Source organism: Moschus berezovskii, chromosome 4 (assembly GCF_049115385.1).
Source record: "Moschus berezovskii isolate FMDL1 chromosome 4, NW_MosBer_1.0, whole genome shotgun sequence".
Classification (NCBI taxonomy): Eukaryota; Metazoa; Chordata; class Mammalia; order Artiodactyla; family Moschidae; genus Moschus; species Moschus berezovskii.
In genome coordinates this window covers 95895990-95919952 of record NC_142463.1, presented here as the reverse complement: position 1 = coordinate 95919952, position 23963 = coordinate 95895990, and the positions used below count along the sequence as shown (strand labels likewise).

The following is a 23963-nucleotide window of genomic DNA, read 5'->3' as shown; positions in this document are numbered from 1 at the left end:
TTTTGACAGGCAGGGTATAGGAGAAGCATGTGCATTGTCACACAATTCACAGGATCCACCTACGCCTCTTGAAAACTGGAACAATTTTTAGAGAAAATGTTGATTCCATAGTTTAAATTTAGCTTGTTCCACTCCCCCACCTCCTGTTGAAAATGCCTGCGCTCAGCTACACAAAGCTGGAACTTAGTGCTCCTAAGGGCGGTCCCCAGAGCAGACGAGAACCCCTCACTCCAGTGGCCCCCAGTCCACAATCTACTTGCAACCACCACCATCTCCTAAGAAGGGCAAAGAAAGGCGATCTCAGCAATTTTCTTACAATGGGTGCTCTGTGGTGCAATTTCTATTCATTCATGGCTCTCCCTTACTCATTTCTAATTTTCAGGAGTACATCAGCTACTAAAGCAGTAAGCAGAAACGCCGTCCAGATTAAAATTACACTGTGTGAAAATAAAAAAATCAAAACATATAGATATCTTATAGTGGATATGGTTGTAAATAAATACAATAATCACTTGAATTTGAAAACACCCTCTTAAGACTCTAAAGAGATCGTAACTTCAAGTTCGTGCTGCCAAGACATAAGGACGTGTACAGTATTCACATTGCTCAACTTGTGTGGTTACATTTACAGTGTTCCCTGCAGATTAATTTTTTCAGAGTGTCCTTTAGCTTCTGTTTCTTATCTGTTAAGAATGAAGCAGAGCTAAAGATAGTCAACATTCTCGACATTCTCTCCACTATGGAGCAACCACACTGGTGAGAGCCTCTCTGGTAGAGCCCTGGTGCCAGAGTTAAAATGGAAAATCATCACACGCACTGGAAGCAAACAGACAACACAAACCGAAAAAAAAATGGCCGCCCCCTCCACCCTCCTTACCGCGGACCATTGGATTTCCTTCATATATTTAATGAAGAAGCACAACACTGAAACTTTATATTAAACACATCGACTAGGGAGCTCTCAAAGACTCACATGGCCAGTCTGTATTGATTTTTTAAAATCCAGTCCACCAATTCCCTAAGCAAAGGTGAGTATCATTAAAAGATATTTAATTTAAATATATGAAAATCAGAGTTAAAATCCCTCAGCCTCACCATCTGTAGGCTTTATTTTCTGGCTTTCAACATTTTACACTCTGAAAGAGGGGGAGAGAGTTATTAGAGCAGCTAAGTTGAGTGTACTCCGGGAGTTGGTGATGGACAGGGAGGCCTGGCGTGCTGTGATTCATGGGGTCGCGGAAAGTCGGACACGACTGAGCGACTGATCTGATCTGATCTGAAGACTTGGATATGTTCCAAAGTTCTATCCCCATTTACAAAACAGACCCCTGGCCTGAAGCTTCACAGTTCTCAATGCTTAAGGTAGCTGGAAATAGAGGCTCCCTAATAACCTTCCCCTTTCTCCATCAATTCAGGGCATACTAAGGGAGGGTAAGTTTAAACAGGAGATGTGTGAAAGAGATGGGGAAGTACTAACAAGAGATTATTTCTTTTCCTTCAAGATTTTAATTGCTTCGCTAGGCACTGTTTGTCCAGAAGACCAGGCTGCTTATGCAATTCAGTTCTTCCCTACAAGTAAAACAATAATACTAACTCATCTTGATGGGAACCAAACATTACTCCAGTCCCTACCAATCTCAATTACTAGTTTCAAAGCAGGGAAAAAAAAAAAATCTGTGTGTGGAAGGGTGGAATGCAGGGTGGAACAGGGAACAACTTAAAATTGGGTAGATAACATTTTATTATTTCTTTGAAAAGCATTTGGGAAAAACAAAGGTCATGGAAAGGGGAATGATAACATGGCCTCCCCAATCTACTCCCCTGACCTTCGCACTCCTCCAGGTACACAAGTCACTTTTTCAATTAGGAAACGCCCAGAGGCCAGGCAGGACCCACGCTCCGTGGGCAGCACCCTTGGGGCACCACAGTGCTATCTCCCTAGGATAGGTGCAATGGAGGCTCAAGGTTACTGCTACACCCTCCCCAAAAGGGACACTTGTGAACTGCCCCCCCCATTCTAATTTAGGAAGTGGGAGGTCACAACAAGGGCAGGGGCTTGCCCAGGGTGACACAGCCTAAAATCAAGTGTCATTACTTCATCCTGTGCTTGCAGGGGATTTCATTTTCTCAAAGGTTCACTACAAGTTCTGCCACCATTTGATCTGGGTAGAGGAAAAGGGTGCTCAGGATGTGGGCAGAGAAAATTCCTAACCGAAGGAGCCAAGGCTGAAACTTGGAGCAAGGTTCATTTATTTAGTGTTTATTTTAAATTGTTTCAAATTAGTCTATTTAGGGTTTCGTTTTCACTTCTCAATAGATTATGTATTTCTCAGTTGCTTCTTCATCTGAATTAGCTCATCTAGTTCTGAATGGTTACTGAGTGTCATCTTGATTAGCCAACCATCTTCACAACAAAATGTGATGACAAGCCCTGAATTTTTGGCAAGAGCTTCATTCGTTTCAGTGACTTCTCCTGACAGAAGAGAACAGAGTTCACTTGCAGCTTTCCCCACAGCCCCAAGCACCAAACTCCTTTTGTTTGTTCAATTCTGTCCAAACTGCAGGCAGACAACAGTAAACAACATCTTCCAAAGCTTCCTGTACAAAGTTGCTGATTCTTACTGCTCTAACACCATTTTCTGTTGTCATCTAGTCATGTCTGTGAATTTACGCACAGAGCAGAATAGGGCTGGTACGCAGCACAGGGGAGGTGCCCCCAGCCCTCAGGCTGAGGCCCCAACCTTCACTTCTTTAAAAGCACAGATTGAATCCTTACAATGAGCACGTCCTGTTGGGGCTGGCGAGGCACCTTCCTCCTCTTCAGTAAATGACAATTTAAAGGAGGAGGAGTGGGAAGCAGATATGACAGGTACAGAGAATTATCCCTGTGAAAGTGAAAGTCATTCAGGCATGTCTGACTCTGTGACCCCATGGACTATACAGTCCATAGAATTCTCCAGGCCAGCATACTGGAGTGGGTTGCCATTTCCTTTTCCAGGGTATCTTCCTGACCCAGGGATTGAACCGGAGTCTCCTGCATTGTAGGCGGATTCCTTACCAGCTGAGCCATAAGGGAAGTCAAGAATTATCCCTAATTTTTTTTTAAAGGCACACAAAGAAGGTACAATGAGTTTAGGAAAGAAGCTTCTATCCCAGAGGTTGAGTCATGGAGGTCTGCATAAGCTAAAGTTGTCCCGAGGCCCTCAGATCCACCTCTACCAGCCCCCAGGAGGGCAGGCCTTGGAGACGTTCTCAATTGAGCAGAGTGGACAATTTGACCACAGTTCCCACCCTATTAGCACAATCTCCTGTGGCCAATAGGGAGGTCAGAGGCCTTCAGACTTCAGAAGTTGCTGTTGATGACGTCTGGAGGGTACTTGGAGCAGAGACATCTATACCCTTGGGAAAGGACTATGGATGGTGCTTTTAAGTCAGCCCCAGGTCATTCTAGCTCTGCCATATGCCAGCAAGACAATCCTGAACAGTCAGCCTCAGTTTCCTCCTTGCCTAAAATGGAATAACACTTGGGGGTAACTACTCAAGACTCTAGATGGCATTCCAATAGTCTGATGAATCAAGGGGCCACCGTCAAATCCAAAAACAAAACACCTAAAACCAGCACTATTTCTAAAACTGACAAAGCAAGCTTTGGACTATCAAGAGGGGCCAGAAGAAGGGTAAAAGTAACTGCCCCAAAGGCATACCATTTAAAAGCTGGCCAAAAGGGCTGTAGAAAGGGTACCTCTGATTCCAGTTAGGCAGGGAAGTCAAAGGGATGATCTATCTCTCTCTGATCCTGCTGGTTGCCTAGGAGTACTGCCTAGAGTGAACTACATCTTTCTTTTATATACAAAGGAGCAGGGGTGGGGGGAAATCTTCCTGATGTATTATTACATCATTATCAAACCTAATAGTGTATGTGAAGGTACTCTGCAAAGCACTACATGAAAGTTATTATAACTCGGTTTTAATTAACTTATATCACTGCCATTCCTCATTGACTATGAAAAGTCATAACCTTAAAAAGAGAAACCTCATTTTGGGCGTTTTTAAATTTTATCATCAACTGAAACAAAGAAAACAGAAAATATTACCACATCAAGTTCATTACAGCTCTGATCACTCCCAAATGACTAAGTAGTTTATGCACAAAGAATTTTCTCTTGCCAGGGATCTGAGGCTGGAGATGGGAGAGGGCAGGCACTGCTGTGATTCTACAGCCGCTCTGCAGCCCAGAGTAGCATTTAGGGCAGTGAGGAACAGGAGGTGACCCAAGGGACCACCCTACCTTCACATTCCTTCTCTCCCTCATCTAAACCACAGTGGAGCTGGGGAATACGTTTGGCATTTGAGCCAGGCCATAGCAGTGGGTCTCTTTGTGAACTCAGCTCAGTCCCTCTAAACTTGGGCTGCAGTCCATCAGCCAGCAGAGTGCAAAGAAAACAGCTCCAGCTCTAGCTGGCGGGTTCCCTCAGCCCAAAATGAACAAGGCTTAACCTTCCTCCCCAATTTACCTGCATGTGAAATTTAAGGAGCCTGACAGCCCACCCTACCTGCAACAGTTAGTATACATTCATGATCATTCAAAAAAAAAAAAAAAATCTAAAGCATCTAAATAATCAATGTACTTTAGATTTACTACCTCTTTAAAAATGTGCTTTTTCAGTTGTTAAAAAACAAACCAACCTGGTTTTAAAAATGGGGTGTTACTTTCTACCTCTACACTGGGTACCTAGGTTATGAAGAGTTAAAATATTCTGACTATTCCCCCCATTGGCTGCCCTCCTCATCCCTTTTCTCATTTTGTCGGACCACTCTGGCTGCTGCTGCTGCTAAGTCGCTTCAGTCGTGTCCGACTCTGTGCGACCCACCAGGCTCCCCCATCCCTGGGATTCTCCAGGCAAGAACACTGGAGTGGGTTGCCATTTCCTTTTCCAAAGCATGAAAGTGAAAAGTGAAAGTGAAGTCGCTCAGTTGTGTCCAACTCTTAGCGACCCCATGGACTGCACCCTTCCAGGCTCCTCTGTCCATGGGATTTTCCAGGCAAGAGTACTGGAGTGGGGTGCCAGTGCCTTCACCACCACTCTGGCTAGTGCGACTCAAACGAATCTAGTTTCAGAAACCATGGATTAACAACTGGCACAAGCATTAAAAGCAGACTGAATTAATTTCCAAAGTCCTGTTCACGCCTCTCAATTGGTACCCCAAAGCCTAGGGTGGGAAGTAATATAGCTGCAGGGCTGAAAAGAACAAAGGCAGTGATAACCTAGAGAAATGCCCCCTGAGTTGAAACAAAACCAATATGGCACCACAGAAGCATCATATGGAGGATAAAAGAAAAACACAAGAGGCTAACATGCCAAAGTGCATGAGCCTCTGCCCTCACCATGCTGACAAACGGGAAAGACAAACTAAGTACCAAGTCCCCTTGATCCATGAAACCTGAATACAGAAAACAATGCAGGTCTCAAAGATGCTTAGTCTTTACTAAGCATCAGGGATCCACTTCTCAGATCACCAACAGAAAAAAAAATCTAATAGCTGTTGCTAAATGGGGTTTGAATAAAACCAGATACAGAACTAATTAACGTTCAGATATAATTCACCGTAAAGCCACAACGGAACTAAGGAATGGGGTCTACTGGCCAAAATTCCCTTGGCTCAAGGTCCATACGAAACCAGAGAGAAAAACAGGGCGGGTTGGGGGTAGAGTTGGGTGCTTCTATTCTCACTTGACAGAACCTGCTGTCTCAAACATCAGTCACACAAATGAAGAACTTCGTGTGGATTCCTGATGACAGATTTAAGCATAACTAAGGAGGTGACTCATATGCAGAGGAACAGTCTCTCTCCGACTCCAGCCAAAGAATACACTTCCTCTCGCACACACACTCACTCGATTCATAGCAACGTGAGAAAGTTCAAGCCTGATTTGGTTACGTCTCCTTTTCCAAAAATACATAAACGAAGATGAGTTTAAGAAAATAGTTAGTGGATTTTAAAAGTCTCCGTCCTTCACATTATCACTTACTGGACATGTAATTTCAGCGGAATCCAGAATTGGACAGCTCTGGCAGGGACGGGGAAACATTCTGCCCAGTGCTGTGCTGGCCAAAAGCAGCCACTCTGATTACTGTGAGGCCATCTGATCTGACACTCGTGTTTCTTCTTCTGGCCTGCTGGCTGGCAGAGGGCCCTGGGCAGCTAGGAGGAGGCACCACAGCACAAATGTTCATCCTCCCACTCCTCAGAGAGGGCTGAAAAGCCCATTTTATTTCCTACGACCTTGACCAAGACTCTAAAAATGTAAAGCCTTTTACTTGGAAAGTGAAAGTAGATGAGAACTTAAAAAGCCATCATCCCAGCAGAGTCCACTGACACTCTCACTCAGCTTCCCTGGGAAGGGTAATTCATAATACTTTCCATTCTTTCCAACCCTCAGTATTTTTTTTTTTCAGGTGAAAGAAAAACTGTTTTGTAGTTTTGAAAAGGCTTAAGACTAACTGGTGAACAGCACAAACCCATACTTGATACATGTTTGATCTCTCAGTGCCAAAAGCTTAACAACAACAGGTGCCATTCTCACTTGCCCTGCACTCTAAACGGTACAGAGGCGATGTCACTTGGGTGAGTACTCTAGTTAAGGGTCAGATGAGAAATTGACAATTTGGGGCTTTAAAAACCGTTTTTGTTTTAAATAAAGAAACTAGTTTTACTTTTCCACACAAACTCCTCTCAAGAAAATTATCTCTAAAGCCACTGTCATTCTTAAATTTGGATATACTATGTGAAAGAACACAGCCTGACTGAACAGAAAGTCACTGATCTATTCATTTGTTGCTAAAATAACCAGGAAACAATGCTCTAAAAGGGTTCTGGGGAGGAGAATGGATGGGTTTTGTAATGCTGAATCCACTTTTTTCTTTTTAAAATGCAATTTAGGAATAACACTTGGGCAGGGGGTGGGGGCTGGATATTTTCAGTTTTACTCTTCACCTGCCTAAACATTTTACTAGGTTTTTAAAAATTCCTCCCCCTCCTTTTGGGGGAGGGGGGTTGTCAGGCCAAGCCTACTCTCAATCTTCTCAGATTTATGATGCACACCTCCCCCTTTCCTACCCTCCCACCCAAAGGTGAGTCACCAGAGTGTTACAAACTTACTGGCAGAGAAAACTACAAATTAACCAACAGTAAGTTACCCAAAGAGAATACACCCTCAGAACAGTAGGGTACAGAAAAGGGAGGGCCGGGGGGAGGCAGGGGAAAAAAGATCACACTCATATACACTGAACACTTGACAGGCAAAGGCTGTAATATAACCCCAACCTTCTTCTCTGTCCCCAGGGCTAGTCACCAGTTCCTCCCATAACCACTCCACTTGCTCGGGCTAGGCCCAGGCAACTTTCCATCCTGAGAACTCTGCCTTATGATGTTTTCAGTCTAAAGTACTGGCTTTACAGCAGTCATAGGAGATTCAGTCACTTTCAAGTTGAACTCCAAAAGGGCAGCTGACAGTGTTACCCTGCAACCAGGATTTCTGCTGACATGCGTATACCTTGTGTAGCACCTTTTCCCCAGCTCCTCTTTACATCACTACTCATAAGCTATAAGCTATGGTTTCTTTTCTAGGTAACTAAGTTAATGGTCTAACAATGGAGAACTGCAGTGAAAGGCCTGGTGACATCCCTCCTCCCCACCCTGGTCTTTTGTAAACTTGAGAAAAAGAAAGTGTTTTGCGTATCTTTGGTTTGCTAAAGAATTGTGGGTGGTAGGCCGAGCTGCGGATTTAAGCCAAGTCACTGGCAAAAGCAGCCAGTATGAAAAAAAAAAAGGACAAAATCCTATTTCATCCAGGAATGATTCAGCAGGAGCTGGTTCTTTCATTTCATTACCCAAAGCTTAGGAAATCAATTTTTTAAGAAGAACTAAAATCACCTGAAATACAGTCAAAACCTGGGCCCCCAACAGTAGTGGGAAGAGGAGGGGAAGAAATGAACAATGACCTTAAAAATTAGCTGCCAGCACAGGCTTCCTGGTTAACCAATTATCAGCAGGGCTTTAGTCACCACTCCACCCACATTTTAATCCCCATGTGGAAAAATCCCAACATTTCAGCATAAAATATCCTTCTGAACATTTGGACTATCAGAGTAAGTCACTAGGGACAAAAGCAGTTATTTTATCCCAGGAGAATTACCATCACCACCGCCGCCACCACCAGAACACACACACACACAGACACCTTCCCTAATGTTCAATTCATCGGAGGACTCAAAATACTAATGACAACCTAGCAGATAAGCAGCATGTCAGCCTGTGTTAACCAGTTGCAATTCCAACTTTGGGTTTGCTAGACGCTAGACATGTTATTAGAATCCATATGACATCGAGGTTGAACCTCCACAGCCCACAGGTACGCTGTTATCTTTACCACTACTGTGCAAGTGTGTGGTTACCCAAGGGACATACAGGTCTATGGACATAATTTACTCAAACATCTTTCACTAATCCAACATAACAAACACCCCAGTTTCATCTGAAAAATAACTTTAGAGTTCTGCATATAAGTCAAGGTTAAGGAGTAAGTGAGTGAGTATTTAGGCTTGGACACTACAGGCTGTTCACGAATCAGGGACATCTGGTGTGTCACGAACCAACCATTTGACCTTGAGCAAATCCCTTCACCTTCCTAGGCCAAGCTTGGGTACATATCTACGGGGCTCAACAATCCTGCAATCAGTAATGTGTGGCTCAAGAAATCAACTCTTTTTCTGAGGAGGAAGAGAAAGAAATGAGCTTTTAAGAGCCTATTCACTGGAATGCCTAGGGTTTGATGGTGTGTACAAGCACAGGCCAGTAACCCAGTTTGCACTCCCTAGTACAGACGCTGGCGCTCAGTTCTCTTCAGCTACTTGACCTGAGCCAGCAGCCCTCCACATTTAGTGCTTTTAAAAGATTCAAGTTGTGCATTCCCACTTCTTCCTTTCTCCACCAGGTCCAAATCTTTCAATGACCTTCTGTAAAATCCATTTAGAGTCCCCCAAAAATTAACCCTCCCTCTTCCCCCATCACTCACTCCACACGGAGGAGCCCTCAGACCCTTCAGAGTCCTACTAAGCGCCGGACAGAGGACAAGCCCTGGACACAATGGAGGGGATTCTCTCCTACCAGTATTCTCACGACTTGGTCATTTTATCCCATCAATTGATACTTCTGATCGTCATTTTGTATAAACTTTTTTCGAATGGACTCCTGGCCTCGGGCCTATAGGTTAACTCTCTGAGTTACAAAAATGCAGGAACCAGCCTTCGTTCTGGTATTCCCACAGTGCTCGCCTCTCCTGCCCGGGAAGGAGGAGATTCGTTCCTTCTAGAATCTCCCGTGCGTAGACACTCCTAACCTGTACTGTCCTCGCTTCCCTTCCTTTTTTCGTATTTATAGTACCCGGAGACACTGGTGGATCAGCCTGTGCTCCTTCCAGGTTCATTCTTCCAAAAAAATCTACATTCACTCTCCCCACCATCAAGATGACCACTCCTGTTGCTCAGGCTGCCCCGAGTGCGTCCCGTGTTTATGGACAGTGGCCCATCAAAGCTCTCAAAAGTATACCTTCAAGGCCATCCTAAAGCGAAGGCACACCCTTTCTGGCACCAGCCCGCCCGACCGGCTCCACACTAAGGGGAAGCCAGTTTTTTTTCCCCCTTTGGGGGAGGGCGGCCGCCTCAGCGGACAACTGGCTAAACCCTGGCGCCTCCAGGAGGTGCCTAGGACCCCAAGGCCGGCCCCGCATCGCAAGCTCCCTAGAGCCCGGGCCGGAGCCGCGGCGGGAACCGCAGCCCGGGAAGGGGCCGGGCAGAGCGCCCACAGGGGAAGGGGAGGAGCACGGCTTTCCTCCCCGCGAGAAGGGCGGAGGGAGAAAGGAAGGCCAGAGACGAGAGGTGAGGGCGGGCGGAAGGAGGAGGGAAGGAGCGGGCTGGGGATGCCGCCGGCGGCCCGCTCCCGGCCAGGGCCGCCCGGCCGCCGTGCTCGCTCCTTCTCCCCGGCCGGCGGCTCCCGAGCGCCGCCTCCAGGAGCCCCGGCCGCCGGGCGCGCTCGGCCTCGGGGGCCCGCAGACCCTCTCTCTGCAGGGTCTGCGCCCCGCCCGGCGCTGCCGCGCTCGGGCCCCTCGGCGCTCCCTTCCCCCGTCCGCCCCTCATTACCGCACTCCCTCCATTTCCAAAGTGCGTCGCCCTTCAAGCCTCGCCGCTCCGCCTGCCCGTTCCGCGCCGCGCCGCTTCCTCCTCCTCCGCCTCCCGCTGGCTGCGGTCGCCCTCCAGACTTCCTCCCCCTCCTCCGCCTCCCGTCCAGGGCTCCCCGCGCCCCTCCCCTGGCTCGCCCGACACTCACCCCCTTCCCCATAGCGGCGGTGGTCTGCGCCCCGCGCCGGGTCCTTCTGTTCAGAGAATGAGACGGAAAAGAAGAGAGCGGCTCCCGGCCGAACAAGCGCGGCCGGGGGAGCGAAGAGGAAGGAGCTAGGGCTGCCGCGAGGCGGGAAGGAGGGAAGACGGCAGGCGGCTCGGGCCGATGCCTTCTGCCGCCGCCGCCGCCGCCGGGGCTGCTACTGCTGCTGCTGCCACGTGTCCGCCTCCTCCCGCCGCTGCTCTGAGCCCCAGACCCCGCCGCAGCTCAAGCCCGCGCCTCCTCCTCACTTCCTAAAATATGCAACCTGCGTGCTAGCCCCGCCCACGCTACGGCACGTCACCGTTACCGGAGCAACCTGACACCGACCACGGGCCTGGCTCCGCCCCCCGCCCCAACCCCACCCCCAGGCCGGGGCCGTGCCGGCTGCGCCCGGCCAGGGCTCCAGGCAGGAGGGCGCCGGGACTTGGGGCTCGCGTGCCCACGTCCCGGGAGGCCGAGACCGTGCCTCTGCGGGGCGCCCCGGCTGGCTGGGCAGCGGGGATTCGGCGGCCATGCAGCTCCCGCGTCCCTCCTCCCTCCACCCTGCGTGACCGGCCCGCTTTGGAGCGCGCGCAAGGTCCGCAGTGGGTGCGGGGATGTCCGTGGAACTGGGCCCCCGAATCTCCCGGGACCCGAGACAGAATCGTCGCGCGGAGGGGCCTTTCTGGGCATCAGGGAGCTCCTCTGGGCCTAAAGGAAACACTAGGTTGAGGTGGGGAGTCCGGAGAGACTGTAGCCAGCGCTTGCAAGAGGGACTGCGCGTCCCTGCAGACCCCAGGCCCCGCGCCTACCTGCGGATGGCCTCCGCGGCCAGGCTCTGGGGCCAGCCTCTCGGTGCTCTCACGAATGTCTCCTGTGGTCTTGGGATCCCCGTTATCTATATCCCACAGGGCCTGGGCTGGCATTGCCAGAGGTCCCAAGCGCCCTACCCCTCCTTTGCTTCAGCACCCCCAAATGATAATTCAGAGGGCCTGCGATTAATTCATTCATGTTGCTGTGTGAATATAAACTGTTTGTCCTGTTTGGGGATTCACTTTAGCGGGGGAGGAACACCTGAAGCCTAAGGGAATGCATATCTTTAGCAAAAGGGATTCCTCGGAGGGGAAGATGTTTGAGCGCCTGTCTCCTGGCCTCCCACCTGGCACAGCAAGGCCTCTCTCACCTCAGCCTTTGGTTCTCTGAGGGATCTGGGCCCGGAGTGTGGTGAGGAGCCCAGAAACCCCCCAGAGGGCCCTGACCTGGCTGCGCTGTGTGGCATTCCTCCCTTTACAGCTTCTGCAGAGGCTGCAATGGCTGAAGGTTTCCTGCAGTTAAAAAGCAAGGTATTATTAACAATATTTTCAGGAAGTCAAGCATGCTCTGGGAAAGCACAAGGTTTGCAGTAGACAGTCACTCCATGTCTCTGGGAATTCTGACAACAAACAGGGAAAACATTAACTTCCTAAGCAAGTTAAAACTGGTCCTGTTAATTTCAACTATTAATTTAACATGAAAAAATAAAGAGGTGAAGCCTTGAAAGAAACTGGGAAGAAGAGAAGGAAGAAAGAAAATCGAAGGGGGAGAAAACTAGCAACTGTGTTAGCAGTTAGGCCATTAGAGTAAGTCTTGTTCCTTCTTAGAAGAAACTCTTTCCTCTTGCCTGAGAATGCATTGTTCAGGACTGGTGCCTCCTCCAGCGACCTTCAGGCTTGGTTAAATCAGCGCAGGCCCTGAAGAGCAGAGGAATTGTAAATTCAAATCCATGCCTGCTGGGGAAAGAACCCCCAAATCCAGAACAGAGTTCCCAATGCTGCTAATTCAACAGAAGGAATTTATGCAGTATTATCAGGGCTCTGCCTCCAAAAGTCTAGAAAATGCTTTATTTTCATGCACTATATCCCCCATTACTGCTAACCTGTAGGAGGATTTTGCTTACTAAAGATCTTTCAGCTTGTTTGAGATTAATTATCCCTTGGGCCCTGCTCTGACCGGAAAAAGCACAGCAAGAACAACAAGCAAAAGTCTAAACAATGTAGGTTTCTCCTGCTGGTGGATCACCTTTTCCACTCTGCTGCTGCTGCTGCTGCTGCTAAGTCGCTTCAGTCGTGTCCGACTCTGTGTGATCCCATAGACAGCAGCCCACCAGGCTCCCCCATCCCTGGGATTCTCCAGGCAAGAACACTGGAGTGGGTTGCCATTTCCTTCTCCAATGCATGAAAGGGAAAAGGGAAAGTGAGTTGCTCAGTTGTGTCCAACTCTTCACGACCCCATGGACTGCAGCCTACTAGACTCCTCCGTCCATGGGATTTTCCAGGCAAGAGTACTGGAGTGGGTCGCCAGTGCCTTCTCCATTTTCCACTCTAACTAACTAAAATTATCACTTTTAAAATTTTCATTCAACAACATAACCCTGAAAGATCAGGCATTTATTTCCTTTGGCCTTTTCAGCTGTTTATTTGGCAGCTGAAGATTGCTGAAGCTCCTTTCAAGAGGACCTCAAAGTTCTAGCTATATTCCAGACTGGGGAAAAGGCATAAAAGGAAGAAGTATTAAAATCTGAAATTTACTTTTGCCTCCACATTACACTTTTACATATAAAATCCTCCCTGGGCTTCTCACAAGTCTGGAAGGCAAAGGGCTTTAGCTGCATTTTACAGAGTGGGAAACGGGAGGTTTGAGGATTTTCTCAAAACAAGGCCACTCAACTAGTGATGGCGGAGCCTGGTCTCAAAATTGCAAGATGGGAACCATCTTCCTACTTGTAAAATTTGGCACCAGGGAATTTTTGGTTGAAGGACACTAATTGCTTTCAGCGGGGCTGTCCTCACAAATACAGAGGGCTTCCATGTGCCTCTCCTCTTTATAACCAAGAAGACCCCAGCGAGAGCCTCTTTTGCCTTTTTCTACCCTTCATCAGTCTATCGTGCGCGTCATCGTGAGGCTGAGAACATTTTATAAAAGTGTCTGCTATAGATCAACAGACACTCGCTTATCCCTGTTTTCATCCACCTAATTCCACTTTTCAAGGTGTATCCCATTCCATTTTTAAGTTATTTGGTAATCCATTTTTTAATTTCAGTCCTGTTGAAAGACACATAATTTGACAAAAACATTTCAGAATATCAGACAAGTTATGTTGTTGCTACTGTTCCTCTAACGTTGATGTTTCTATAAGTGCTCAATCAAGTGTTATGGTCCGGGCACTTCTGGGCAATTCTCAGGAGTGTTTTTAGGGATAAAGTTTATCGTCAGGTGTTGAGGACAAATCTTAAGAGGTGAAGGGAAAAAAATATGGTAAGGAAGCTGGAGCTGAAAACTCTTTATTGGAAAGAGTGATGAAAAGCATCCCTGCTGGATTATACAATGGAGCCCTGAGCATGCCTATAAAATTAAGACAAAGAGACATTGTGGATGGAACTGAGGTGCAGAAGTCACAGATGCCTTGGGTTGTGGGTGACTAAAGGGGGAAATACCATTTTGAGGGGACAGGCCTCTTTCCCGTCTTGGGAGAGCTTTCTGAATGGAACCTTGGAGAGCAAACATTCCCCTCATTTTATGTGAAGAAACTGAAGCTCAGAGAGTGATTGGAACTGGACAGTCCCTGAACATTGGCAGAACTATTGGGCATCTTTTCAAACTCCCAGAGCAGTGCTGAGGATAACGAAACTTCCAGAAGAGAATGTGGGGACAAATTCTGTCTCTCTACTCTATCTACCTCGTATCCGATCAGTTCTTATTAAGCTCCTAGCTTGGGAAACTATTAAACTGATGGAACCAGAGACTCAGCATTTACAGCCCCCAAGGCTGCCAAACGTGGATGGCTTCGAGGAGGATTTGACACAACCAGTGTTGGCCCAGGCATTGTGAATAGTCAGCAGACGTCTGAAAAACATGATGCAAGTCAGTATTTTGAGCCAAGAGTGCTAGCACTTTGAGTAAGTACTTGCTGAAATGAATAAACATGCCATTGCAATTAAGGGCTTTAGAAAAAGAGTTGGAACCTACAACGAAGTTAGCATTTTCCATTGGAAGCAAACACTTGGGAGATCAATGAGCTCGGAAACTGGAAAGATAGAGGTCTCTTTGGTCCAGCTTGCACTAGAGGTATCATGGAAACAATCTTAGGCATGCATCTTTATTTTTTACCATTTCCTTGGTACTCCAGGAAGCCACTTAGCTGCCACTGTTACCATATTTACTGCATTAAAGCCAGTTCTTCTCACAATTTCAAAGTTTCTCCTAGCCAATATCTGTCCCACCACTGCAAATCTGCTTGTCCCCATCTAGCAGCAGACATATGTATTACCCCTTGCTTTAAAAGCACAGGTCTAGGAACTTCCCTGGTGGTCCAGTGGCTAAGTCTCCATGCTCCTAATGCAGGGGTCTGGGTTTGATCCCTGGTTAGGGAACTAGATCCCACATGCCTCAACTAAAGATCCTGCATGCCACAAGTAAGACCTGGCACAGCTGAATAAATAAATAATCTTTGTTGTTGTTAAAGCACGGTTCTAGGCAGACCACTGACCATCAGAAATCTGTCAGCCAAAGAATTCTGACCCCTGAAATTTTCCCTCCCTGACTCCATTTTCCACTCACCTCTTTTCCCTATAAAAGCTCTTTAGTATGCTTGTAAACATATTTTCTTCTGTTAATGATTTTTGAAGCCCTCAGCTTTTGCCTCTAGAAATTTAGAAAAGTCAACATTTACTTGGTACCTGTCCTGGAGGCTGTTATCAGGCATACAGAATCAAGTTCTCAGGTTTTTCCTCAGCATTCCTTTATTACAAAGTGTCCGTTGCTCAGTCATGTCCAACTCTTTGCAACCCCATGGACTGTAGCCCGCCAGGCTCGTCTGTCCATGGAATCCTCCAGGCAAGAGTACTGGAGTGGGTTGCCATTCCCTTCTCCAGGGGATCTTCCAGACCTAGGGATGAAACCCCGGTCTCCTGCGTTGCAGGCAGATTTTTACCATCTGAGCCACCTGGGAAGCCCTCCTTTATTACAACTGCCACTTAAACAATTTGCTCTTATTCATAGCAGTCTTTGTAAAGAAAGCAATTATAAAGGACTCTTTAGTTGTCCCCCCCAAGTGTTTTACACTGTGTCCTCAAATTTAGAGTCAGGCTCGGTCTTCTTTTCTATCACTTTCCAACACACTGCTACTCCCCTCACCCCAGGGATGATTATTGTGATAATAGTAGCAAAACATTATTAAATGTTACAACATCCTGGCATGTAAAAATGCATATTTTGTTCTCTACAAATAAACCACCATGGGCATTGCAAACAAAAATTAAATGGCAACAAACAAAGGGTCTGGAACTAAAAGTATTATACTGCCAGAGTCCTATCTGCACCCAGGCAGCAGAAACGTGGCTTCAAGCAGGCTTACAAGCCAGCATGGGCAAGTTGGAGGCAGAGAAGAGGCAGCAGGAGAAAACTGTCATGGAACCCTCCTTGTTCTCAGGGGAATACAGCCATAAGCACTGAGGAAATGAGTGCTGCTGTTGGGGTGGATAGATCTGCTATTCTTGGCCTTTAAATCTTCCATGGAAAAACAATTGAGAAAGTTCTGTGAAGGCTGGTTCCACTGAGAACAGCACTCTTCCTTAGATCCCTTTGCACTAAAATGGGGTTTCAGGGACTTTGCAGATTTTCCCTTCACTGAAGTGAGAAATCACCATAATAGGAGAGAATACAGAATCATCAAAGTGGTTTGGTCCATTTACAAAAGTCTGGGAGTTTTTGAAGAAAGTAACCCCAAAGTAGGTCAGATACAAAAATAGTAACCAGCTCAATTCATTTTTAACAGCTTAGGTTTTACTCTGGAGGCTGCCATTTGGTTGATGGGTAACCTCTACATGTAGACTCTTACTGATAAGCCCCCTCGAGAAGTTCCCTCTCTTTCATCCCTTCTTCCACCCCTACCTCTGGCACTCTCCATTGTTTAACAGAGGTAAGAGCTAACTCATGCCAAAACAAACAAATGAAAATTAAATTTAAAAACCAAACAAACAAACAAACCCCCAAACCCAAAATAGCCATTACTGGGGATCTACTCTGAGCCTAACATCATGCTTGATGATGGCATATGATGACAACTAAGACACATTTTCTACCCTCAAATAGTTCACCATCTGGCATAAAGTAAGGCATGCAAAGGGATATTAGTAACACAGTGAGAGGTGCTGTATCTATGTAGCATATCACGGGGACATGAAGGAAGAAGTGGTCAGTTCTGCCTGTGAAGCTGGAAGGGCTTCCCTGGTGGGATCTTGAAAGATAGATGGGAGTTCATAAAGTGGAGCCTCTTGTGTGTGTGTGTGTGTGTGTGTGCTCGTGCACACGCATGTACGTGCACGCATGTGTGCTTGTGTACTGTGGGGTGGTTGTAAGCAAAAGCAGCCGCATGAGTAAGACCCTTGGCACCTAAATAAACTTAATCTGTTGGGGAGGACTGGCCAGGAGTTTAAAATCACTAGAGCATAGGTTGTGTGTGTGAGAGAGAGGGGAAGAACACAGTAGGAGATAAGCCTGGAGAGTGAGCAGGGTCGATTGTGGAGGACTTCGATACCATTCTAAGGACTTGGACTTTATCATGTTGGCCATAGGGAGACACTGCAGGGTTTTAAACAGGGAGGTGTCATGATCAGATTCGTGCTTTGGAAAGATTTCTGTGGTAGTATTTCCTTGCTCCTTGGAAGAAAAGCTGTGAGAAAACTAGACAGCATATTAAAAAATATAGACATCATTTTGCTGACAAAGGTCCATAAAAAACAGTAGTCAAAGCTATGGTTTTTCCAGTAGTCATGTACAGACGTGAGAGTTGGACCACAAAGAAGGCTGAGTGCTGAAGAACAGATGCTTTTAAATTGTGATGCTAGAGAAGACTCTTGAGAGTCCCTTGGACAGCAAGGAGACCAAACCAGTCAATCCTAAAGGAAATCATACCTGAATATTCATTGGAAGGACTGATGTTAAAGCTGAAGCTCCAATACCTTGGCCACCTGATGTGAAGAGCTGACTCATCTGAAAAGACTCTGATGCTGGGAAAGATTGAAGGCAGGAGGAGAAGGGGACAACAGAGGACGAGATGGTTGGATGGCATCACCAACTCAATGGACATTAGTTTGAGCAAGCTCCGGGAGATAGTGAAGGACAGGGAAACCTTGTATCCTGCAGTCCATGGGATCATAAAGAGTCAGATACAACTTAGCAACCGAACAACAACAATAGCAACAACAACCAGAGCCGTGGGATAAGCTTTCATAATCAGTGCATTTACCAAAGATCTTCTGATCGTATTATTGGATTCGGAATCTCAGGATATCCATGTTTAGCTCTGAGATGGCATGTTAATTTTTTTTCTTCCTTTTTTGTGCATTTACATGCATGTCTTGATCCTCATCATGATCCCGATTATCTACTCCTTAACCCAAACAGAGGCGTTCAAGTTGCTAGATATGGTGAAAAATTGGGATTTGGACATAATTTTAGCAATCTGTTAGGGTACAAATCCCTGACCTTACAAGGTGGCTCAATTTGAGTCTGCCTTCCTCAAATGTAACTTCTGAGCCTATATTATCTGTAACCATATCACCAGGGCTGCTGCTGTGAGAATCAATTGACATGATACTCTTAAGGAAACATTGCCTGTCACATTGTAAGTGTGTAAGGAATGATCTTGTTGATTTCAAATTCCTACTCATCCTGCAAGAAACAAGGTTCAAAGAAGGATGAAGACACCCACAAAAATTTGTCTAGAGGAGAAGGGAGTAAGAAGAGAACCTGCTTTGTGCTGGCTTTCCTCTTGCCCCAGCAACCTCCCGTATCCAACAGTGGGCCTCTCTAGGGATATGCAGCCAGCTTGTAGCAGAAACCACAGCACAGAATGCAGGAGCTAGGTGAGAAAGGATTGGATAACACTCCACCTGGCTGAACTGGTCTGCTGCTGCTGCGTCACTTCAGTCGTGTCCGACTCTGTGTGACCCCATAGACAGAAGCCCACCAGGGTCCCCTGTCCCTGTTATCACCAAACCACAGGTGAGGACTAGGGAAATAAACCCTGCACTGGAGCACAGCAGCACTGGCCTCACTGAGAAATTGTCACCTTCGGAATAAGAAGCTTGACTATCCATGTTCTGGACTGCAGGGGCTGATACAGAAAGAAGGGTGGCATGCACCCTTTCTGTTGGGGGTGGGGTGGGGGAGGGCAGGGGACTGGGAGCGGGAGACAGAGAAAGCATTGTGTCCAAGTGTAACTTAAAACCATTACGGTTTTTCTTTTTTTTCTTTTTACAGCCTCCCTCCCCCTTCACCCACAGCAAGAGAGAAAGAGAGAGAGGAAGGAAGATACCACCCGCTAATGTAGTCTCTAATTGGCAAGTCAGAGTTCTTTCTCTTCCTAAGAATGACCGAGAATGCTGGGTTTCAGGACCATCACTCCCATTCCTGGTGAAAGTCTGCCAGACACGGTGCTGCAGGCTAGAGCTGCAGGAAGCTTGGGGCGGGGAATGAGGGGATAGGGAGAGGGGGTGTGGGGGGTGGCGGGGGCAAGAATCCACTTCCCTGTCGTGCCTTTAAACTCATCAACCAGAAGTGCTCAAACTCAATGTATTCTCTTCCCCCTATGGTTTTTTTCATAAGGGGGTAAAAAAAAAAGGCGATGTTAAAGTTTTGAATTAAGAAACAGCTGCCATCTGGGTAATTGAATTCTGCTTAAAGCAGGCCACCTGGTTTTCATCAGCAGCTCCTGGCAGGTATGGAAGTGTCAGCCTAGGTCTTGCATTGACTTCTAAATACAGGCTCGCGGTCCACGATACAGGACAGAAACCTTAATTTCTGAGTAGCCAAAGTGGTGTTCTATCAGGTTACCTCAAGGCATGGTAGATTTCTCAGACTGCAGACACTTAGAATTAAAGCAGTTGTGTTCATCTCATCCATTCCTGGTCACATGCTGCCTTAAAAAAAACCCAAAAACGGAAAAGCTGGTTTTCTTTGGCTTCCTGTTTGGACATCCATGTCATAGAAATATGTGTGAGTGAAATCACCTTGCTTTCTTAGAGGTTTCGGGAGGCTGAGTGTTTCCAGTTCCTTGGATGGTGGAAAGAAGGGTGGGCAGCCAGGGAGGGATATCAGGTGTCTATGGGCTGGATGCCAGGCTCTGCCTCTCTCAGCAGCCTTCTTAGTTGCCACCCCTGTGCCTCATAGGGAGGCACCATCAAGCAGCATGAATGGGGTTGCAGTCGTTTCCCGACCTGAGAAGCCCACACACCAGGAAAAGTCAGTACCTTTTATGCAGCTCGTAACCCCGCCTCCTGTTTACATGCACAGCAGAGCTGGTGTCAAGCAGGAGGGTTGGCGAGGACAGAGATATAAAAAGAAACAGAATGCTGGGAACTTGGGTGGTCTTGAGCAAGTCCTTACACTTCAGGTCTGTTTCCCGGTATCTGAAATGTCTTTAACAGAACTGAGTACAATTAGGAGCCGTGTTCAGGCAACATGGGATACTAGAGTTGGGAGTAGAGCTCTGCACTGGACAGAAATCTTGCTCACAGGCAGTTATGTTTTACAAGGGACACTGAGCTTATGGAATGAGACTTCTACACCACAGATAACCTGGTCTGCTCTCCTCCTTTACAGAATCAAGCCTGCATATGCTTTTCCTAGTATGACTGACCACCTGCTTAATGTCAAAAAGAGACCCCAGTCACTTATCTTTCCAGCACGCTATGCTGTTTCCTTTGCTTTAGGACCACTTGAAAACATCTACTGAAGGACAGAGCTGTTCTGCTTCCAAACCAAAAACTGAGGGTTATCCAAAACATGTAGTTTAAAGAGCCAGCTTTTTGAAAATAGAATTTTCCATGATGCACTGGGTACTCATATAGGTTCATCTTAAAAATCTTGACCTCTTTTCACATCAAGGGAGCTATATCTGAATGCACACACACACAAAGATACACACACATAGCCAAAACACATACTATTATTCTGAATTTGAGAGAATTCGAGGAAGCCTTGGACGGTGTCAGTGTAAAATCCAATTAAAATCCCTTGCAGGGGTCCCAGGCTTTGGACAAGCTCCTTCACTTCTTTCCTGGGACGCCTGCTCTCTGATCAGTGACAGTCTCCTGGGCCTGGCATCACACCTGTAGGGGGTTTCCTCAAGCTGCTAGGTGACAATGCCAGCTCCACTCCATGGCCATCTTGGGTCCAATATCCTCAAATTTCTCTTCCTTCTGCCAGCTGATGGAAGAGCATTCAAAAAAGAACACAGAGGGCAGTAGCATGGGGGCCAGAGACTGGAAGCTGAGCTGGGGCTTGGGCAGGTAATGGGGGCCAGGGGAGGGGGGAGTCTGAGGCAGTTGGAGTAGCCTCCAGTTGCCTGGTCCAACTCCCAGCACGCTCTCTTCTGCTCCATCAGCCTGGCTTAGATCTTGTTTCTTAATCCAATAAAGGGGCACTTGCCTAAATTTGAAAAGGTGCCATAAAATTATTTTATCCACCATATCCTGTCCTGAAGCAGTTAAGTTCCAATTTCCTCTTCAAAACTAGTTTCTGTCTGATAGGGCTCTTTCAATATTGATCTACAATCAGTAATATATTATAGCATCTGAAGCATTACTGTCTCATTACTCTCCTCTTTCTTGCCAAATGGACAGTGTCTCAAATCTCCGTGTTCCTTCGCCCACTCTTGTTTCTCTCTCTGCTGCCACAACATCCGTCTATCCACAGCCATACCTTAACACAGAGCAGCCTCTCCTGGCTCCTCTGAAAATTCTAATCAGAAAAACTCCATCTGCCCGAATCTGGATCATGTTTAATGTACAGAAAATCAGATCCCCACACTTTGGGATAGTGGTCGTGGGAGGTGTAGTACTGGTTCTAGATCCTTTTACTGGGAGGCTGGGGGTACCGATAAGCCCCAGTGCCCTCGAGGTAAGAGCTTCTGTGTTAGTGGCAAAATTCCTACCGTTTTCAACACAGGGATCAGAGATTTCTTTGGTAACCTCATTTTCCTTTTTAAGGCTACCCCTCTTACCATAAATCATACCCCACTGGTAGTAAAATGTTGCCTTTTTGGGGGAGAACTATATTGTGATTTTCCCTGGGTGTTGTCTGCAGCCTCTAAGAACATTAAGAAAATAAATCTGGTGAAATAGTGAACATTTTCACCCTAAAGCTGGGAATGAGTGATTGTTACCCATTACCACCTCTTCGACCACCATAACAGAAGTCCTGTTCAGTTCAGTCCATGCCTCTAGCAACTTCCTCCTCCTTCCCACAACTCAACTGTGGTCCACACCCTCCTGTTTCTCCATCACTAGTGGACTGCATGTTTCTATGGCAGCCACACCTCCAAAGAAGTCTGACTCTCCATTCCCTTTCAGTGGGTTCTTTTAGGTTTCCATGCATCTGGGCTTCCCCTGTGGTCCAGTGGTTAAGAATCAGCCTGCCAATGCAGGGGACTCAAGCTCAATCTCTGGTCCAGGATGACACGGGGCAACTAAACCTGTGCACAACTGCTGAGCCCATGTGCCACAACTACTGAAGCCTATGTACCCTGGAGCATGTGCTCTTCAACTAGAGAAGCCACTGCAACGAGAAGCCCACACACCACAGCGAGAGAGTGAGCCACCGCGCTCTGCAACTAGAGAAAGCTTGCACACAGCAACAAAGACCCAGCCCAGCCAAAAATAAACAAATAAAAAATAAGTTTCCAAGTATCTTCACATGTACTATTCCTCTGCCCCAGAGGTCATAGGTCCTTTCTACAGTGGCCCCTGCTGTACCCCTTAGAGGCATATCCAAGATTCTGAATATTCACCTTTTTACTCGTTGTAAAAAAATTTTTATATTAGAATTTTTCCATTCAAAGTCTGGTCTGGTTTTTATCTCTCCATTGAACCCTGACTGATACCAGACCTAAATAAATGCAGGAATAAATAATGTTCATGGACTGGGAAAACTCACTATTGCAAAGAAGTCATTCTCTCTAAATTGAGCTATAGATTTAAGAAAACAGGCCTCTCCTAAGTGCCATTAGACAACTATAAAATATCCAAAAATAGTTGATTGTTGCTGCAGTATGTTTCTGGAAACCATGTGGAAAATCCTAAATCTAATTTTACCCATGGGATCTGTGTTTTAATTGGATGTTGCCTTTTTTAAAGTATTTTTATTTAATGTTATTTTTTTATTAGCCACACAGTGTGCCTGAGGGATCTTAGTTCTCCAACCAGGGATCAAACCCATGCCCCCTGCAATGGAAACAGAGTCTCAACAACTGGACCACCAAGGAAGTCCTGGATGTTGCATTCTTGACCAAAGACTTGGCCTCAGATAAATCAGAGATGCTAAATATGTCATAGAAGCAAAGATTCAGAGGTTAGATTAGTAACTCTCAACCCTGGCTGAGCACTAGAATTAGCACACAAGATTAAAAAAAAAAAATTAGCAAATCAGTGCCTGGGTCTCACTGGTAACCAGTTAAAGCCAAACGTATATTTATATATATATATAAATGTATTTATGGCTGTACTGGGTCTTCATTATTGGGCTTTCTCTAGTTGTGGATGCAGGCTTCTTATTGCAGTGGCTTCGCTTGTTGCATAGCATGGGCTCTAGGGCTTCGGCTTCAGTAGTTGCAGCACTCAGGCTCTAGAGTAAGTGGGGCTTCATTCCTTACGGTGAATGGGCTCAGTAGTTGTGGCCCAAGGTCTCTAGAGTGCAGGCTCAGTAGTTGGCTCGTAGGCTTAATTGCCCCTTGGCATGTGGAATCTTCCCTGACCAGGGATAGAACCTGTTTCCCCTGCATTGGCAGGTGGATTCTTAACCACTGGACCACCAGGTAAGTCCAAAGCCAAGTCTTCATAGGTGAGCTCAGGTAAGTTGTTGTTGTTTTTTTTTTTTAATCAAGAGCTATGAAAGAAATAGCTGCCATTTGGGACTTAAAAAAAAAAATTAAAAGAACCAAGAACCACTTGAAAAGCAAATCATAAGATTTATTGCTTCTCCAAGTGGAAATTTAGAGATCCCGCAGGGATGAATGAGTCACCTCGCATGGTAATAAGACACTGCATATTGCATCTACTGTCCACGAAGTCTGAATGTGAACTAGTGCCCTCAAGGTACAGTGTCCTAAGGCAGATGGTTGATGAGCTAATGAGTATTATATCTCTGTATGAGGAATTTGCCTATGAGCCTCTGGAAAAGAATTTACACAGAACCTGTTCTTAAGAGGTGTTCAAGGTAAAAAGAGCCCAAAGATTCTAAAATTAGACATCCAGTAATTTAAAACATGGAATATTGGCCTTTGCTGATGACAGCATTTGTATCTAAGGTGATCTTAACCAGAAGATCCAGTTATTTGGAAATTGTGGTAATCCAGAGATACATTTAAGGATTTTTCCCTTCCCTTGGCAAAAGGCTGGTGAGGGCTGTGACGCAGGGAGGTGGAGCCTTACCTTGGCCTCAGGGTCTCCTCCAGGTGCAGTGAGGAAGCTGGTCCTGAGAGTACAGCCACCTAGAGGCTCCAAGGA

The 23963-nt window shown here is 46.5% G+C and overlaps 1 protein-coding gene across 1 annotated transcript in view; it reads right to left on the bottom strand.

Annotated features, from left to right (window-relative positions):
* The window catches only part of ATP1A1 (ATPase Na+/K+ transporting subunit alpha 1), a 32612-nt gene extending 21924 nt beyond the window's left edge, over window positions 1-10688 (bottom strand). The window contains exon 1 of the mRNA XM_055402081.2: window positions 10387-10688. Within this exon, the coding sequence (XP_055258056.1) occupies window positions 10387-10398 (12 nt within the window). The 5' untranslated portion in view covers window positions 10399-10688. The remainder of the gene's footprint in view (window positions 1-10386) is intronic.
* Between the last annotated feature and the right edge of the window lie 13275 nt (window positions 10689-23963).